This window comes from Lepus europaeus, chromosome 5 (genome assembly GCF_033115175.1).
Source record: "Lepus europaeus isolate LE1 chromosome 5, mLepTim1.pri, whole genome shotgun sequence".
Taxonomy (NCBI): domain Eukaryota; kingdom Metazoa; phylum Chordata; class Mammalia; order Lagomorpha; family Leporidae; genus Lepus; species Lepus europaeus.
The window spans coordinates 24211723-24232310 of NC_084831.1; the positions used below are offsets into that span (position 1 = coordinate 24211723).

Genomic DNA, 20588 nt, shown 5'->3' on the forward strand with positions numbered 1-20588 from the left:
ATTGGGTTTTTCGCCAGCGCTGCAGCTCCATAGGCTAATCCTCCACCTGCGGCGCTGGCACACCGGGTTCTAGTCCCGGTCGGGGCGCCGGATTCTATCCCAGTTGCCCCTCTTCCAGGCCAGCTCTCTGCTGTGGCCAGGGAGTGCAGTGGAGGATGGCCCAAGTGCTTGGGCCCTGCACCCCATGGGAGACCAGGAGAAGCACCTGGCTCCTGCCTTCAGATCAGCGTGGTGCACCGGCCGCAGCGGCTGTTGGAGGGTGAACCAAGGGCAAAAAGGAAGACCTTTCTCTCTGTCTCTCTCTCACTGTCCACTCTGTCAAAAAAAAAAAAAAATTGGGTTTTTCATATCAAAAGTACACTGATGCAAAACTAGAATTTAGTTTCTCTGTTAAGGCACCAAGGTTTACAATGGAGTGCCGATTTGCTCTTAATAGGAAATAAAAGTTTTACCTTTTAGGTAATTAACTTAGGAAAAAATAATTGAGTGTGTGTGCATTTTAAAACTTTGTTTGAGGCCGGCGCCGCGGCTCAGTAGGCTAATCCTCCGCCTTGCGGCGCCAGCACACCGGGTTCTAGTCCCAGTCGGGGCACCAATCCTATCCCGGTTGCCCCTCTTCCAGGCCAGCTCTCTGCTGTGGCCAGGGAGTGCAGTGGAGGATGGCCCAAGTGCTTGGGCCCTGCACCCCATGGGAGACCAGGAGAAGCACCTGGCTCCTGGCTTTGGATCAGCGCGGTGCGCCGGCCGCAGCGCACCAGCCGTGGTGGCCATTGGAGGGTGAACCAACGGCAAAAAGGAAGACCTTTCTCTCTGTCTCCACTCTGCCTGTCAAAAATAAAATAAATAAATAAATAAATAAATAACTTTGTTTGAAAGGCAGAATGAGAGAGTGAGAGAGAGAGAGAGAGAATCTCCCATCCACTGGTACACTCCCAAAATGATCAAAATAGCAGGGGCTGAGCCAAGCTGAAGCCAGGACCCGGGAAACTCCATCCAGGTTCCCCATGTAGACCAGTAGACTCAACTACCAAGCCATCACCTGTTGTTTCCCAGCAGGCAGCTGGACTTAGGTAGCACAGCATGGGCTGGGGGCATCCCAACCGGTGCAAAACCATTAGGTCAAACACTCTCCCTTGAGTTTATGTTTTATCAAGATAATTTCTTGTACTTTCTGCTTTCTTTTATGGGTTCTTTATTACTTAAGAAAAATAAATCTTCTCAATATTAAAAAGCCAAGTTTTTGTTGACTCCTATGTAGTCTTCTGCATTTGCTTTTTGAAGTCTTTTAAGTGTGTCCTGTGATCCCATCTTGATGAAATGTTTTAAACCTTTGACTTTTTAAAAATTAATTTTATTTGAAAGGCAGAGACAAAGACATATATTCCATCTGCTGGTTCACTCCCCAAATGTCCACAACAGCCAGGGCTGGGCCAGGCCAAAGCCAGGAACCAGGAACTCAATCCTGGTCTCCCAGGTAGGTGGTGGTGGCAGGGATCCAATTACTTGAGCCATCACCTGGCGCCTTCCGGGATACACCAATACAGGATACACCCGTATTCAAAGCCAGGCACTCTGACATGAGATGCAGCCATCCCAAAGTCGGGCTTTCACCGCTGCACTGAATGCTTGCCTCGTCCCCCCCCCCCCCTTCTTTTTTATAAACTTCCCCACAACAAATTCTAAATTAAGCCTTTGTGACCTCCTCTTAACTTGTGAATTTTCTAGTTGGGCTCCTGGAAAACTTCAAAGGACATGTCTCACATTTTTTTTTTTTTTTTTTTTACAGGCAGAGTGGACAGTGAGAGAGAGAGAAAGAGAGAGAAAGGTCCTCCTTTGCCGTTGGTTCACCCTCCAATGGCCGCTGCGGCCGGTGCACCACGCTGATCTGAAGGCAGGAGCCAGGTACTTATCCTGGTCTCCCATGAGGGTGCAGGGCCCAAGCACTTGGGCCATCCTCCACTGCACTCCCTGGCCACAGCAGAGAGCTGGCCTGGAAGAGGGGCAACCAGGACAGAATCCGGCGCCCCGACCGGGACTAGAACCCGGTGTGCCGGCGCCGCAAGGTGGAGGATTAGCCTGTTGAGCCGCGGCACAAGCCCATGTCACATTCTAAAAGAGAATTTAGGTTTATGGGATATGTTAAATTACATGGGAAGAATGGCCAAATATTGCTGTGAAGCCTTCTTTAACTTATATTTATCAGATGTTATTGATATTGTTCCAAAAATTGTATGAAATTCTTAGAAATGTTATGTTGCAATTATGCTGATTTTGTTAAAGTGCTGTATGCTACAGCAATAGCAACACAATATTTTCTTCCAACTTGACTTTAATCTACCTGAGTATTCAAGGACAAGGGTCATTTATGTGACCTCAATCTAAACTACTATACCAGACACACAACACACATGCTCCACCACCATCACCACGGTAGTTTAAAAAGTTGAAGGAAAAATGGAAGTAAAATGTATTTGGGTAGGTACAAAAAATTTTGAAATCCATGAAAAAAGTCTTTAAAAAATGCAACATTATAAAGAATCTACACAAGGATCTCAAAATTGTTTTGCACCAAATTTGTTCCCATGAACTTTTTGACATACCCTCATGTATTTTTACTTATATAACCCATAACCTGTACAAAAATTTTTTATATGTTTTGTACTGTGTAATTTATGGATATTAGCGTTTTGTTCTCATTTGAGTAAAAAACGTAGCCACGCCTTTATGTTCCCTCATTAAAGGGGTCTGAGCTTCAAATCCAGAAATCACGTTTCCAAGCACCCAGCAGGCAGTTTCCAGAGACGCTTTTGAAAGTCGCGAGCTCATTTAGGGAACGGATCCGGAAGGAAAAGGGATGGAAGGAGTGCTCTGAATGGGTGGAAAAAAAAAACACCTGCGGCCGGAAGGGGACGTTAGAGACGCGCCAGGCGTTTGACAGGAGTAGAGACCTGGGCTCCCAGACCCGGGCCGGCCTCGAGCCGGAGCCCCGCTGCCCAAGGCCCTGGCCTCAGCACGGCCGCCCCAGACCCGGCCTGCTCACTCCGCGAAATAACCACCGCCAGCGGGAAGCGGGCGGCGACTCGGACGGCTGGCGTGTCAGAAGCCATGGTGCGGGAAACCTCGGGACGGCACTGGGGTCCCGGCTGCGCTCAGGCCTCCGCCCTCTCAGCTCAAGTCCTCCGGTCTCCGGTCGGCCGGCCTCCCCAGCGCCACCACGCACCCCGCGTGCCCCACGCAGCCAGCCCTTCATGTCTCCACGCCCGGCTCCGCGGCTCGGCCGTTGGAGGGGGCGTGGCCCACGAGGACAGGTCTCCCCCCCCACCTCCGCCCCACGCTCGCCGCCGGCCCGCGCTCAGACAAAGACATTCCACAGCCCCCGCCCCCTCCGCGCACCCGGCCCGAAGGGGGAGGAGACACGTGTCCCGCTAGCGCCGAGTCACGTGGGAGAGAAAACGAACGGAGCCCGCGGCCGTCCGCGCACGCGCGCCAAGCTCTGGCCTGGCGGGCTCCGAGGGAAAAGAGGAGAGGGGGAGGCCTCCGGTTCGGGCACCGCGGCAGTGCGCAGGCGCCGTGGCCCGACTGGGGGACTTTGTTCTTCGCGGAGAAACCCAAGGGCGGTGCCGGGGTTTGGTGCGCACGCGCGCTGCCTCATTTCCGGTGCTCTCTCTGGCTGGGTCGCTCGGGTCGGCTTCGGTCGCTGTTGCTGCCGCTCTACCACCGCCGCCGCCAACCGCCGCTCGGGCCTCGGCCGCTGCCGCGTCGGTCTCCTCGATCGCTTGATCGCACATCCTCCGCGATGCAGCGCCGGGACGACCCCGCCGCGCGCATGACCCGGTCCTCGGGCCGCAGTGGCTCCATGGACCCCTCGGGTGCCCACCCCTCGGTGCGTCAGACGCCGTCTCGGCAACCGCCGCTGCCTCACCGGTCCCGGGGAGGCGGAGGGGGGCCCCGGGGGGGCGCCCGGGCCTCGCCCGCCACGCAGCCGCCGCCACTGCTGCCGCCCTCGGCCACGGGTCCCGACGCGACGGTGGGTGGTCCGGCGCCGACCCCGCTGCTGCCCCCGTCAGCCACGGCCTCGGTCAAGATGGAGCCGGAGAACAAGTACCTGCCCGAACTCATGGCCGAGAAGGACTCGCTCGACCCGTCCTTCACTCACGCCATGCAGCTGTTGACGGCAGGTGAGCGGGCCTCGGGGTCCCTCGGGGTCGCTGGACCACCGGGGCGGGGGGCGGGGGGAGGTTGGCAGCGGCTTTGTTCCTCTGGCATCCCAGCCCCTCGGGGCCGTGGCGGTCGGGAGCTCCCCCTCTGGCCCTCGTCTTCGGGGGCCTGAAGCCCGCCTCCCCACCCCGGCGCAGGGTTGCTGCGGGCGCCCGAAAGCGACTTGGCGATCTCCGAGCGCCGAGCTCCCCGCCCCCTTCCCGACCCTCCCCCTCCCTCCTCTCGCAGCTGCCCCGCGCTCCGAGTGCTCCGATTCTTCCAGAAACGAGCCCGTATCTCCCCGCTTCCCCCGCGAGGGGAAGGCTGCTGGGTGGCGGGGTGGCGGTGAGCGCCTCGGCCGTGGGTGTCGGCGGTGCAGGCAGCCCGAGCCGGCGGGGATCGTGGGAGGCCGGAGGGCCCTGTCCAGCGCGCGGGCGGCTCGCGGGCCCGGCCGGACTTGGCCGTCACGGGAGCTGGAGTTGCGCCGAGGCACAGCGACTCGTGGGAGTCGGAGCTTGAGGTTTTCCGAATCGGATGTCCGAATCGGGCAGGTGAAATGAGGATTGTGCAGAGCCGGAAGGTTGTCGCCGTTTTATTTTACAACGTGCTTTCAACCGCCATTCAAGAAGCGGGGAAGCAGCCCTGGGGACAGTGAAGTGAGATGCTGGGAGGCGGTAAGGGCCGCAGGGGAGCTCCCAGGACGGGCCCCACCGCCGTGGCGGACCGTGGAGAGAGGTTGCTCGGTGCCTGCACCTGGAAGACTTGGCCTTTTGTGTTCATTCGTGCTTCCGTGGCGAGATAGATGGGAATGGCAGTCTTTGTTCTCCGCGGACGGACGGGAGCTTTCCTCGGCAGCCCTGACCCCCTCCCTCATCGCTCTGATTTCTCACTGCAGCCTCTTTTTGACCTTTTCTTATAGTTAAAATGTTTTTCAAAGAAATATTTATTATACCTAAATGGTAGAGTAACAATTCACGGCCTTCGACACTGAATGAGTAGTCGGAGCCATTGACAAGATTGATACAAGGGACAGTTCATTGACAGTTCATTATGAAAATCTCATTTCCTTCCCTTTGTTCTCTCTCCCAGCACTGGTAAGGGTTTTTTTTTTTTTTTTAAACGCAATAAACAATTAGAAAATTTCGATAATTTGCTTAAACAGTTCTGTGCTGTCCTGTATAACCACATTCTACTTTTCCTGTGTTCTTCTGACAGATTCTTTGAGAGCAAGGATTGCTTTTTATCTTTAAACATGTTTTTTGGTACTGTGCTGGACATAGCAAACTCCAGGTGTTTGAAAGTATACACATGCAAACTCAGGAATGTCAGACTGATTGGTAAAGTTTGGTTTAGCAGTCGGATTTTTAATTTTCTCAAATCTTCAGGCAGTACACATTAAATGCAGGAGAATAAAGTACGCTTCAGAGCCTAAAGGTGTTGACTTGGGTTCCCGGCGCTGGCCCTTAATTAGCTACCTGCTCTGGGGAAAGTTTCTGAACCTCAGTAACCTCATTTGTAAAGTGGATGGTAAGTTTGGAGGATTAAATGATCTGTAAAATCACTAGCAGTTTCTTTTGATCTGTAATCATTAGCTAGAAGAAGCTGTCACCACAGTTTTTTTCTGGTTGTGAATCCATGGTAATGAACAAGGTATGAGAACATAAGATATATTTTGCCCTTCTGACTATCTCCATTGCCCAGCGTGATGTTCATCTTTTAAAAGATAGTTTCTTAGGATAACCATTAAAAATCATTGATCCTTAAAGGTTATTTATATTTTTCATTCTCTCACTGCTCCTTATTTTTTTTAAAACTTGGGCTTTTTTAATGCCTTTTTTTTTAACCTAATGTATTAAATTGGAGAAAGAGGATGGAAATATTGAGAACAAAATTGGGTTGTGTGGATACTTCTTAGCATAGAAAAGTCTTAATGTTTGTTGGGTATGGTTTTTAAGGTATTTCTAGAGAAGAGATTACAGTGAAGTCAACCAATCATAAGGAAATGAGACTGAGAAGAAAGAATAGTGTTTAATCCCTGAGGACATATATTAGAAAAACAGAGCTAATGTTGTGTCAGGCCCTGGATTAGAGCACTTTACATATTCATGACAACGCTAGAAGTTTTTTGTTTTTGTTTTTTGTTTTTAATTTATTTGACATGTAGAGTTTATAGACAGTGAGACAGAGAGAAAGGTCTTCCTTCCGTTGGTTCACTCTCCAAAATGGCTGAAACAGCTGGAGCTACACCGACCTGGAGCCAGGAGCCAGGAGCCTCCTGCTGGTCTCCCTTATGGGTGCAGGACCCAAGCACTTGGGCCATTCTCCACTGCCTTCCCAGGCCACAGCAGAGAGCCAAACTGGAAGAGGAGCAACCGGGACTAGAACCCAGTGCCCATATGGGATGCTGGCGCCGCAGGCAAAGGATTAACCTAGTACGCCATGGCGCTAGCCCCAGAAATTGTACTCACTTTTACAGATATAAATAATTTGGTTAAGGTAACAATTAATAAGCCACATAACCAGGATTTAAAGTCAGTCTAAGTATGAAACCACACACCTAACCCTTTTCCCCTCCTCCACACTGTAATGCCTGCTACAAGTTGTAAGCTTTCATTGGAGAAAATATAAAAAAATCTTACGGAAAGTATCAGAGTGCTGACAGGACAGTGACAGTTGAGGCCAAATACAGAAGAAAACCTAGCACAGAGCCTAGCATTTGGAACTGTGATAGTCCAGGCACCTCTGCCCATTCCTGAAAAGGTGCCCTGCCAATCAGACCACTCGTTTGCACCACTCACAGCTCCCCAACCCTCTCCCAGGTTTACTTTATTTTGTACTTAACAGCATCTGGTGCACCATATGTTTAATTAATGGCTTTGTGGTCTGCTGATCACCTGGCTCCTTCGTGGCTGGAAGGTCAGCTCCGCCAGGGCAGGGATGTTCTGTGAGCTGCTTTCACCACTCTCACCTCCTGGACCTTGGAGAGTGCTGCCCAGAGTGGCTTCTTATTAATGCTTCCCGAACGAATAATGAATATTCACCTTGTGTGGTGAAAAAATATTGACACAATTCTGAGGAATGTAGATTTTGAATATTGACTTCTGTCCTAGCCAGATTGGTATTCAGCTGTGATGACAATTAAATGTATTTGTAGACATGCAAGAACTCAACCAACCACCCATGCTAATTTTCTGAAAGAAATATAAATTACCTTACTATTTATGTTAGCATTTACATAATAAACATAAAATGCTGATATGTATGTCAGTGTTCATTTTCTGCTTTCTACGATTAGGAAAATAAAAGTGTAAATGACTCAGGAATAAGTAAACAGTGCCTAGAACATCTTGATGGGCTACTCCAAAACCTGTCCTTCAGAGAAGCTTACAGTGGAGAACATCGTGCAGTCTGTTGAAACTTACAGATAGTTAATTACTTAATTTATGATATTTTATAGAACTATATCAAGACTGTCACGGTTCATTCTAAGGACAGGCAAAAGCTGTGATTAAAACTGACTGGTCGGCACCGTGGCTTAACAGGCTAATCCTCCGCCTTGCGGCGCCGGCACACCGGGTTCTAGTCCCGGTCAGGGCGCCGGATTCTATCCCGGTTGCCCCTCTTCCAGGCTAGCTCTCTGCTATGGCCCGGGAAGGCAGTGGAGGATGGCCCAAGTGCTTGGGCCCTGCACCCGCATGGGAGACCAGGAGAAGCACCTGGCTCCTGGCTTCGGATCAGCACGATGCGCCGGCCGCAGTGGCCATTGGAGGGTGAACCATTGGCAAAAAGGAAGACCTTTCTCTCTGTCTCTCTCTCTCACTATCCACTCTGCCTGTCAAAAAAAAAAAAAAAAAAAAAAGGAAGGTGGAATCGAAAAGGAATTTTTAGGCCAATTAATAACAACTATTAGGGAAGAAAGAGGCAACATTTATCTCTATTTGCCACAATCGCAGGGCTGTTTACCTAGGAAAGCAGTTAGTGCTGTAGCTGATTACAAGGTGAGGTTGTATAAATAATTAAATTTGTGATGTAAAAGCAATAGCCAGCTGGAAACAAATTGGCAAATGGTCTCACTCTTAGAATAATATAAAATAGCTGGAGATAAGCAATCAAAATCAATTCAAAATATGTGTGAGTAAACATAAGCAAAAAGAAAAAACTTTTGTAGAGCATGTGCTACTCACTTTGTATCATTATCTTTATTCTTTTGGCCATTCTAAAGAGTAGAAGGAATTTTTATCACTATTAGAAATGAGGATTATGTGATCACTTGTCAACTAATATAAAAATTTTTAAAAGATTTTATTTATTTGAAAATTGGAGAGAGAGTGAGAGATCTACTAGTCCACTCCCCAAATGGCCACAACGGCAATGGTTGGACCAAGCCAAAGCCAGGAGCCAGGATCATCTTCCAGGTCTCCCATAAGGATAGCAGGGGCTCAAGCACTTGGGCCATCTTCTGCTTTTCCAAGGCCATTAGCAGGGAGCTGGATTGGAATTGGAGCAGCTGGGACATGAACCAGCACTCATGGGATGCTGGCATTGCAGGAAGCTGCTTTACCTGCTGTGCCACAATGCCAGCCCCCCAACATAAAATTTTAACCAAAGGTCATAGAGGAAGATCTGAATAGAAAGAGAAATATGCCATGTCCTGGGTGGGTGGGTTGGGAAGATGTTGGCTGAGAGTTAAAGAGGACGGTACTCCTTAGGTGACCTGTTGGGTATTTTTGCATTTTCCAACTTAATTGCAATTGGATTTACTTTTTCAACTTACCTAGTAGAATATAAAATAGCTAAAAGAATATAAAATAGCTAAATGAAGATAAATGCATAACTTTTTTTAGAGACAGAAAAATAATGCAGACACGGTATGCTGACAGAAATTAAGTCAGAAAAGATGTAGGGCTTGAGAGAATGTGAATTAGAAGGAATTATTATTATTATTATTTTTTGGACAGAGTGGACAGTGAGAGAGAGAGAGAAAGGTCTTCCTTTTGCCGTTGGTTCACCCTCCAATGGCCGCTGCGGCCAGCGCACCGCACTGATTTGAAGCCAGGAGCCTGGTCTCCCATGCGGGTGCAGGGCCCAAGCACTTGGGCCATCCTCCACTGCCTTCCCGGGCCATAGCAGAGAGCTGGACTGGAAGAGGAGCAACCGGAACAGAATCCGGCGCCCCAACCGGGACTAGAACCTGGGGTGCCGGCGCCGCAGGCAGAGGATTAGCCTATTATTGAGCCGCGGCGCCAGCAGAAGGAATTCTTAAGCATTGCTGATACACGTGTGAATTAGTAACAGCCACTTAGATAATAATAGTTTGGCATTTATCTGAAAGCTGAACACTAAAATTCCTTACAACTCAACAGCAGTGTTCCTAGGAATGTGCCCAAAGAAACTTATGCATGTCAACTGCTCATTCAAAAAGTGAAGCGCCTTGTTCACAAAATAATGCAATCATACCAAATAACATGGTAGATTTACAAAGTAAAATATTTATACAACAACAGAGGCTGATGAACTATAATTGCATGTGACAACATGACAAAATCTTGGCGATCTAATGTTGTGTGAAAAAGTGTGCAGGGGCCGGCATTGTGGCACGGCATGGAACGGCAGGTTGAACCCGTCTGCTCTACTTCCTATCCAGCTCCAACGAAAGCAGCAGAAGACAACCCAAGTACTTGGGTCCCTGCACCCATGTAGGAGATCAGCTTCAGCTTGGCCCAGCCCGGACCTTTGTGAACTGAGAGTTCACATTTAGGGAGTGAACTGGTAGATGGAAGAAATCTCTAACTGCCTTTCTTTCCTTTTTTTTTTTTTTTTTTTTTTGACAGGCAGAGTGGACAGTGAGAGAGAGAGAGAAAGGTCTTCCTTTGCCGTTGGTTCACCCTCCAATGCTACTGCGGCCAGTGCGCTGTGGCTGGCACACTGCACTGATCCGAAGCCAGGAGCCAGGTGCTTTTCCTGGTCTCCCATGCGGGTGCAGGGCCCAAGCACTTGGGCCATCCTCCACTGCACTCCTGGGCCACAGCAGAGAGCTGGCCTGGAAGAGGGGCAACCGGGACAGAATCCGGTGCCCCGACCGGGACTAGAACCTGGTGTGCCAGCACCACAGACGGAGGATTAGCCTATTGAGCCGCGGCACCGGCCTCTAACTGCCTTTCAAATAAAATCTTTAAGGAAAAAGTCCCATAAGACTACATACAATATGATACTATTTTTATAAAACAACACTAGCAAGATTAAACAAAATATTATTAAGCATACTTGTATCTGTGATAAAGCAGTTTTTTTAGTCAAAACTCAATGTGTTCACCATATAGTCAGCAATTGCACCCTTGGGTGATTGTTTCAAGAAATGAAAACTCGGGTTCACATAAAACCTGTAGTGTTTGTGGATGTTGACAGCAGTTTTACTCATGTTAGCTCAAATTGGAAACCAAGTAAAACCAAATACCTCCAGTAGATGAATAAAGTGTAGTTCATTCATATTAAGAAATACTGCTTTGGCCGGCGCCGTGGCTTAACAGGCTAATCCTCCGCCTTGCGGCGCCAGCACACCGAGTTCTAGTCCCGGTTGGGGCGCCGGACTCTACCCGGTTGCCCCTCTTCCAGGCCAGCTCTCTGCTATGGCCCGGGAAGGCAGTGGAGGATGGCCCAAGTGCTTGGGCCCTGCACCCCATGGGAGACCAGGAGAAGCACCTGGCTCCTGGCTTCGGATCAGCACGATACGCCATCTGCAGCAGCCATTGGAGGGTGAACCAACGGCAAAAAGGAAGACCTTTCTCTCTGTCTGTCTCTCTCACTATCCACTCTGCCTGTCAAAAAAAAAAAAAAAAACAAAAAACTGCTTTGCAATAAAAAGAAATGGACTCTCAGTGACTGCAATGACTTAGATCTCAAAGCAAATTTTATTGAGTGGAAAAAAAAAAAAAATACAGGCTGGCACCGCGGCTCCCTAGGCTAATCCTCCACCTGCGGCGCCGGCACCTGGGTTCTAGTCCTGGTCAGGGCACCGGATTCTGTCCCAGTTGCTCCTCTTCCAGTCCAGCTCTCTGCTGTGTCCCAGGAGTGCAGTGGAGGATTGCCCAAGTGCTTGGGCCCTGCACCCACATGGGAGACCAGGAGAAGCACCTGGCTCCTGGCTTCGGATCAGTGCGGTGCATCGGCCGCAGTGCGCCGGGCACGTCGGCCATTGAGGGGTGAACCAATGGCAGAAAGACCTTTCTCTCTCTCTTTCAATCTCACTGTCTAACTCTGCCTGTCAACAACAACAACAACAAAACCACAAAAGGTTATGGGGGCAGCGGTTTGGCGCAGTGATTAAGATGCCGCCAGGAATTCTACATCATCAAAGTGCTTGTGTTCGCGTCCCAGCTCTGCTTCTGATGTCTGCTTCCTGCCAATTCGCACCCTGTGATGTGGAGGTGATGGCTTAGTCCTTGGATTCCTGCTGCCCAAGTAGGACACTTGGATTTTTTTTTTTACCTCCTGGGTTTTGCCTGGCCCGGCCCCAACTCCAGCTGTTGCGTGTCCTGGGGCCCCAGCTGCCATGGGCACTTGGAGTGTAGATGGACGATCTCTTTTTGTGTGTCTCTCTTGTTGTGCCTTTTGGATAAATTTTTAGAAAAATTAAAAATGTTGTGACTGTGTAATCCCATTAGTAAAGCATGCTTGAGAAAACAAAATAATGGTGATGGAGAACATATTAAGTGGTGAGGAAGAGGGTGACTGTGGCTATAAATGGGCGGTATCTTGAGGGATCCTTTGATGAAACTATTGAGTGTCTTAACTATTGGCAGCGGGCACCTGACTGATTAAATTATGGAGAGCTAAACGAATGAGTGCATGTAGAACTGGTGAAATCTGAATAAAGTCAGTGGGTTCTATTAGTGTTAATTTCTGGTTTATGATAATGTATTATAGATCTACAAAGTAGTCTTATAGACTAGGTGAAAGATGCATATGATCACTCTGATTTTGTTTTGTTTTTAAGATTTAGTTATTTGAAAGGCAGAGTTAGCAAACAAATGAGCGAGGTTTTGTCTGCTGGTTCACTCCCCAAAGGGCCACAACAGCTGGGACTGGATCAGACAAAAGACAGGAGCCTGCAACTCCATCCAGGTCTTTCACATGGGTGCAGGTACCCAAGCACTTGGACTGTCTTCCATTACTTTCCCAGGCACATGAGCAGGGAACTGGATTGGAAGTATAGCAGCCAGGACTCAAGCAAGCACTTGTATGGAATGCAGGTGTCACAGGCATCATCTTAACCCACTGTACTGCAGTGCCAGCCTGTTTCTTATAACAGCATATTTGAAATTTAGAAATTTTTATTTATTTATTTTGACGGGCAGAGTTAGAGAGAAAAGTCTTCCTTCCGTTGGTTCACCCCCCAGATGGCTTCTACGGCCAGCGCACTGCGCTGATCCAAAGCCAGGAGCCAGGTGCTTCCTCCTGGTCTCCCACATGGGTGCAGGCGCCCAAGCATTTGGGCCATCCTCCACTGCCTTCCCGGGCCACAGCAGAGAGCTGGACTGGAAGAGGAGCAAGCCAAAGACAGGAGCTAGGAGCTTCTTCCAGGTCTCCCACATAGGTGGCAGGGGCCCAAACGCTTGGGCCATCGTCTGCTTTCCCAGGCGCATTAGCAAGAAACTGGATTGCAAGTATAGTAGCAGGGTCTTGAATCAGTGCCCAGATGAGATGGGGGCAACACAAGCGTCAGTTTAACCAGCTGCTCCACAACGCCAGGAAGAGAGCCCCTGGGCCGGTGCTATGGCTTAACAGGTAAAGCTGCCACCTGCAGTGCCAGCATCCCATATGGGAGCCAATTGAAGTCTGCTCTCAGCTATGGCCTGGGAAAGCAGTAGAAGATGGCCCAAGTCCATGGGCCCCTGCACCCGTGTGGGAGACCTGGAAGAAGCTCCTGGCTCCTGGCTTCAGATCAGTGCAGCTCTGGCCATTGTAGTCATTTGGGGAGTAAAGCAGCAGATGAGGAGACCTCTCTGCCTCTCCTTCTCGCTCTGTGTAATTCTTTCAAATAAATATTTAAAAGAGAGAGAGAACCCCAACCTCTAAATTAATGCTTTAAAGAAAGAATTTGAGAAGCTATAACCAGTATACCATACTATCCTGAAAGATGAAAATTGAGCATCTATGAAAGGGCCATACTCAGGCTTCTGGGAGCATTGTGTTTTGTTTTCTTTTTAAGATTTATTTATTTGAGAGGCAGAATTACAGAGATCTTCAATCCGCTAGTAAACTCCCCAAATGACTGCAGTGGTCAGAGCTAGGCTGATCCAGAGCCAGGAGCCAGGAGCCAGGAGCTTCTTCTGGGTCTCCCATGTGGGTGCAAGGGCCCAAGGACTTGGGCCATCTTCTACTGCTTTCCCAGGCCATAGCAGAGAGCAGGATCAGAAGTGGAGCAGCCAGGACTTGAACCGGTGCTCATATGGGATGCTGGCACTGCAGGCAGCGGCCTTACCCGCCACACCACAGTGCCAGCCCCTTTAGTAGTCTTTCTTGAAATAGTAAGTAACTTGATAAAAATATTTTTTTTTCCTTGCACAAAGAGCAATTTTACTGGACTTGTGATTCCAAAAGATTGTACCAACAGAAAAATTGTAAGGTAGAGAATTTTCAAGTAGAGAGTGATGTAATCCTGAGTTGTTAAGGGACGTTGGCGGTGTTAATGCTGCACACTGATTCAGCAACCATTTGTAGATTCTTGTGTGTATTGAGCATCGTACCAAGTATTGCAGATACTTGTTTAGCGGATTTGTTGGAAATATAGAAGAGGTATGACCCCTGATCTTTTGGAACACGTGTGCTCTGAATCTTGCCCTAGCAATACTATCTCTGGATGCCTTAGTCAAAAAATTCATTATCTTGTTCTTTATGCAGCCTTTACCAAATATTCAGTTAATGAAATAATAGAAGTAATCAGTTTTTAGTTAAGCCAGCCCATTTGATGAAGTTTATATATAATTTTTTTCAACTTCTGGTGTTAACATTTTTGTGTACATTAAATCTGTCAGCATCCCCACTCCGCCCTCCCCCCAATTTTTATTATTCTCTTTTTTTTAAAATGTGAGCTCACACAAAGCATGTAGCAGAGCTGGAAATCAAAGCCATTTTGTCTAGCTTCAAAACTTGTGTTCTTTCGTCTGAGATATATTAAGAAACAGTCCCCATCTTTGGGAGATTGTATTCTGGTTGTGACAACACCTCGGGGGTGGGAGAGAATGATTAAATGTGATTGAGTTATAGTAAAAGTGAAAGAAATACCATATGGTTAATTGGAGTTAACTCTGGCTGATGTAAGGAGTGACTTGCATTTAAGTGTCTGCTCCATCAATAGTTAATTTTGTGATCTTGCAAAAGCTATGTAACTTTCCTAAGCACAGATTTCACCTGTTAAATGAGGATAATACTAATTATAAAGATGAAATGAGATAAATGCAAAACTCTTGACAGAGAAGGCACTGGATAAGAGGTTACTGTAAGTCCAGCCAGGAAACAAATCGGTCATCTCTCTTGTTTACACCTCAGCTTTTCTTTGGCCTTTGGGACATCCAGGGTCTCCAGAGACCCAGACAGATCACTTACAGGAGTTGGTTTCAAAAACATAGTCTAGAAAGTACTTTTTCCTGAGGGTAAGACATTTTTAGGAAATTTTAAAAAAATTTTTTCTTGCTATTACAGCCAGCTGTAGCTAAGGGAAGTGAGGCCTAGGAGGAAAGAAAGATCGTCAGACAGCCCAACCTCTGAGGTCCCCATAAAGCACCTTTGTTGTCTTTAGGTTACTTGACGGTGTCTGACGGTATGCATTGTACTTACCCAAAATTTTATAAACTCTGCTTAAAGTTTCCGTAACGTGTTGAGCAGGAGGAAGCTGGGTATTAATCTTCATTCTGGTACTTCAGCTTTGTGACCTACAAACCATTACTTATCCAACCTCTCTGAATTTCAGTTTCCTTGGTTTTAAAACGAGGATAGGACCAGCTACTTCACTGAGTTTTTTGGGGGGATAGATGAGGTAATATTTTCGCAGTATTATTAAATAGTAGGCATTGAATAGTAACTGGTTGCTCCACCTCCAAGTGTGGAATATAATTTCTCAAAGGATCGAATTACTTAGTCTTTTGCTTTCTAGGCTAAACCCCTTGGATTTCTTTTTTTTCTTTTTAAATTATGTTTTGTTGCAATAATCATTCTTTGAATTTTCTAAAAATGGTTTTGGGGACTGTGTTGTGGCACAGCAGGTTAAACCATTGCTTGTGACACTGGCATCTTAACATTGGAGCCCTGGTTCGAGTCCCATTGCTCTGCTTCCTATCCACCTCCCTGCTAATGCTCCTGGGAAAGCAGCAGATCATGATGCAAGTGTTTCGACCCCTGCCACCCACCTGGGAGACCAGGATGATATTCCAAGCTCCTGGCTTCAGCTTGGGCCAGCCCCAGCTGTTGAGGCTATTTGGGGAATAGAGTAAACCAGCAGATGAAAGATAATCTGTCATTTTGCCCTTTAACCAAATCTTTCTAAAAAATGCCTTTGTATTCTTTTAAAAATTGGGAAATAATTGGCAAAGGGATTCTCGTGTGTGTTTTTAAAGATAAGAGAGAGGGGCCTGCATTGTGGTGTAACAGGTTAAGCTACCGCCTGTGATGCTGGCATCCCATACGGGCACCAGTTCAAGTCCCAGCTGCTCTACTTCTGATCCAGCTCCCTGCTAATGTTTCTGGGAAAGAAGTGGAAGATGGCCCACATGCTTGAGCCCCTGCACCCATGTGGGAGACTGAGGTGAAGCTCCTGGCTTTGGCCTGGCCTAGCCCAGGCTGTTGCAGACATTTGGAAGATCTCTGTATCTCTTCCTGTGTCTGTCTGTCTTGTCTGTCTCTCTCTCTCTAACACTGCCTTTCAAATAAATAAGTCTATTATTTTTTAAAAAGATTTATTTATATTATTTCAAAGATTTACAGAGAGAGAAGGAGAGGCAGAGAGAGAGAGAGAGGTCCTCCATCTGCTGGTTCACTCCCCAGTTGACCACAACAGCCTGAACTGTGCCTATCTGGAGCCGGGAGCTTCCTCCAGGTCTCCCACTTGGGTGCAGGGGCCAAGGACTTGGACCATCTTCTCCTTTCCCAGGCCACAGCAGAGAGCTGGATCGGAAGTGGAGCAGCTGGGACTTGAACTGGTGCCCATATGGGATGCCGGCACTGCAGGTGACAACTTTACCCGCTGTGCCACAGTACTTGCCCCTAAATAAATCTTTTTTTTTTTTTTAATTTTATTTGTTTATTTTTGACAGGCAGAGTGGATAGTGAGAGAGACAGAGAGAAAGGTCTTCCTTTTTGCCGTTGGTTCACCCTCCAATGGCCGCTGCGGCCGGCGCATCTCGCTGATCCGAAGCCAGGAGCCAGGTGCTTCTCCTGGTCTCCCATGCGGATGCAGAGCCCAAGGAATTGGGCCATCCTCTACTGCCTTCCCGGGCCATAGCAGAGAGCTGGCCAGGAAGAGGGGCAACCGGGATAGAATCCGGCACCCCAACCGGGACTAGAACCTGGTGTGCCGGCACCGTAAGGTGGAGGATTAGCCTGTTAAGCCACGGCACCGGCCCCCTAAATAAATCTTTTTAAAAATAAGAATAAAATAAAGATTAGAGAGATCTTCCATCTTTGTTTTACTCCTCAAGTGACTACAATAACCAGACGGAAGCCAAGGAGCCTAGAATTCCATCCTGGTTTCCCACATGGGTGGTAGGGACCCTCTTCTACTGCTTTCCCAGATGTGTTAGTAAGAAGGTGGATCAGAAGCAGAGCTGCTAGGACTTGAACTGTTACTCTGATATATATTGGATGACAGTATCACAAGTTGTGGCTTAACCCGCTACATCAGGACCTGGCCCCAGCAAAGAGATTATAATGAAGTATGACTAGTTCAAATTACAGTGGAAGGATCCATGTTATACTAGGGTCTTAAGTTCATAGGGTACATTACATTTCATATAATTGAACTATGTTCAGTTTTGCAGCATTTCTTCCAATAGGAGTACAGTTCATTAACAGACATATTGTACTAATCAAGTAAGATTCCTGGAAAGTAGTATAAAATACAACTGAAGGGCCTAACTGGATGAAAATTAAAAAGCAGAGAAGGGCTTAAATGAGACACAGGTAATTTGTCCCACATTCTCACAAGCTCCTCAGTGATGTTTTCAGATCAGCATTGTGGTGTCTGTGTTCCTACAGGACATTCTTAAGGATTGAGTACCTAGTCTTTTATTCTTAAGAATTCACAAAGCTGTAGAGTCAGATGTGGTAGGCTCAAAAAGAGTAACCAGGAAAAATTAATATTAGCAGTAGGTGGGAAGGGGTGGAAATCAAAATCTACCACCAGTAAAACAGTAAACAAATAGGGAGGTGAATAAAGCATTTAGCCTGTTAGTTGTACGGTCAAATTTGTTTTCTGTTCCAAGCAGTAAAACAGGAGTATAATGAACACTGTAGTTAAGAATATTTATGCGCCAGTACCCCGGGTTCTAGTACAGGTCGCGGTGCTGGATTCTGTCCCGGTCGCTCCTCTTCCTGTCCAGCTCTCTGCTGTGGCCCGGGAGTACAGTAGAGGATGGCCCAAGTACTTGGGCCCTGCACCCCATGGGAGACCAGGAGAAGCACCTGGCTCCTGGCTTTGGATCAGTGCGGTGTGCCTGCTGCAGCGGCCATTGGAGGGTGAACCAGTGGCAAAGGAAGACCTTTCTCTCCGTCTCTCTCTCTCACTGTCCACTCTACCTGTCAAAAAAAAAAAAAAAAAGAATACTTATAGTTGGGGCCAGCGCTCTGGCATAGCAGGTAAGGCCACTGCTTGCAGTGCCACCATCCCATATGGGCACTGGTTCAAGTCCTGGCTGCTTCGCTTCCTATCCAGCTCCCTACTGATGCACATGGGGAAGCACTGGAAGGTGGTCCAAGTCCTTGGGCCCCTTCACCCACGTGGGAGACCTGGAAGAGGCTCCTGTTTTCTGGCTTTGAATCGGCCCAGCTCTGGCCATTGCAGCCCTTTGGGGAGTGAGCCAGCGGATGGAAGATACCGCTCCCTCTTTCCCCCTCTCCCCCTCTGCCCCTCTCTCCTCCTCTCCTCCTCTTCCCCTCCCTCTCCTCTTCTCCCCTTTTTCCCTCTGCCTCTCCCCCTCTCCCTCTGCCTCTCTAACTCTGCCTTTCAAATAAACCTTAAAAAAACTTATATTTAGGGTGCAGCATTTTGGTGCAGCAGTTCAAGTCCTAGCTTCCTTGCTCTCCATCCAGTTCTGTGCTAATGTGCCTGGGAAGGCAGCAGATGACCCAAGTGTTTGGGCTCCTGCCGTCCACGTGGAAGACCCAGATGGAGTTCCTGGGTCCTGGCTTCAGCCCAACCCAGATCTGGCTATTGTAGCCATTTGGAGAGTGAATCAGTAGACAGAAGATCTCTTTCTCTTTCTGTTAACTCTGTCTTTCAAATAAGTAAATAAATCTTCATAAAAATATATATTTACTATTTGGCACCAGCCTTTGGCCTAGTGGTTAAAACACAGGTTAGGTTGCTTATGTCTCGGATCTGGAGTGCATGGCTTAGAAACCTGCCTCCTGCTTTTGCGGACCCCCAGAGTTGGGGGCAGCAATGATGGCTCAAGTAGTTGGGTCCCTGCCACCCACATAGGAGACCTGGGTTGAATTCCTGGCTTCTGCCCTGCCCATTGCCAACTGTTGCAGGCATTTGGAAAGTGAACCAGCAGATGGTAGCACTAGCTCCTTGTCTCTGTCTCTCAAAATAAATACGTTTTATAAAGTTGTATTTATTTATTTGAAAGGCAAAAGCATCAGAGAGAAGATGTGGGGCGGAGGGAGGTCTTCCCTCCTCCAATTCACTCCCCAAATAGGTACAACATCCAGGTCTAGGCCAGGCCAAAACCAGCAGCCAGGAACTCCATCCTAGTCTGCCACGTATGTGGCAGAGGCCATCATCCACAGTCTTCCCAGGCACATTGGCAGGAAGCTGGATCAGAAACAGAACAACCAATACTTGATGCTAGCCTTACAAGCTGCAGCATAACCCACCATGCCACAACACCAGCCATTAAATAATTTGGAAGGAAAAAAAAAAGCCTTGGTTGGTGCTGTGGCATAGTGGGTAAAGCTACCCCCTCAATGCTGGCATCCCATATGGGCACCAGTTCAAGTCCCAGCTGCTCCCTTTCTGATCCAGCTCTGTGCTATGGCCTAGGAAGGCAGTAGAAAACTCTAGGTTGTATCAAAAACATGTTTACAGTTGATGAGCAGCCTTAAAAAAGGATTATGTATTTATTTGACAGAGTTAGAGATCTTTCATCTGCTGGCTCATTCCCCACATGGCCGCAACAGCCAGGTTGAAACCAGGAGCTGCTTCTGGGTCTGTCACATGGGTGGCAGGGGCCCAAATACTTGGGCCATCTTCCACTGCTTTTTCAAGGCCATTAGCAGGGAGCTGGATTGAAGTGGAGCAGCCAGGACATGAACCCAGTGCCCATATAGGATGCTGGAGTTACCGGTGGCACCTTTACCCACTATATCATAATACTGCCCCTTGATTGGCAACTTTAATGTCAGGAAGCCAGAGGGGGTTTTTTGTTTGTTTTCGTTTTTAAAGATTTATTTATTTTACTTGAAAGAGTTACAGAAAGGCAGAGGCAGAGAAAGAGGTAAAAAGCCAGAGTTTATGCTAAGGATAATAGCTGAAATTAGGATTTTAATAAACAGAAACTTTTAGTTCAAAACTCTGAACTTTGAAGTCTGTCAGATACACAGTAAGTTTCCTTCATCTGTGTACTTGACAGCTACACGTAGTCTAAGCAGTTATTTTAAACAGTTAAGAGCATAGTTTGCAGAGTAGGTTTGAGGTAGGATATCTTTATACCGGTTGTTAGCAATGTCAGCATCACCTGGTAACATGCTAGAACTGCAGATCCCCAACACAAATCTCAGACTGGAGTTGGGATCCGGAAATCTAGCTTAAAAGCCCTCAGATTTGTTATGAATCTGACGTATTCTGAAATCTGAGAGCCCCTGCCTTAAACTTATAGAAGACAGAAACAGGGCCCAGGGTTGTGCCACAGCAGGGTAAGCCACTGCTTGTGACACTGGCATCCCTTAGAGTGCCGGTTGGAATCTTGGCAGCTCTGCTTCACATCTAGTTTCTTGTTAATGCACCTGGGAAGACAGGGGATGATGACCCAAATGCTTGGGCCCCATCTGTGTGGGAGATCTGGATGGAATTTCTGGCTCCTGGCTTCAGCCTGGCCCGCCCTTGCCTCTTAAAGCCATTTGGGGAGTGAATCAGTGAGGAGGAGCTCTCAAGCACATGCTATTTTTCTCTGACACTT

General features: G+C 47.9%; 1 protein-coding gene across 1 annotated transcript in view; it reads left to right on the top strand.

The window, feature by feature from the left end:
- The first annotated feature begins 3683 nt into the window (after positions 1 to 3683).
- The window catches only part of KHDRBS1 (KH RNA binding domain containing, signal transduction associated 1), a 30288-nt gene continuing 13383 nt past the window's right edge, over positions 3684 to 20588 (top strand). Inside the window, exon 1 of the mRNA XM_062190847.1 lies at positions 3684 to 4178. Within this exon, the coding sequence (XP_062046831.1) occupies positions 3797 to 4178 (382 nt within the window). The 5' untranslated portion in view covers positions 3684 to 3796. The remainder of the gene's footprint in view (positions 4179 to 20588) is intronic.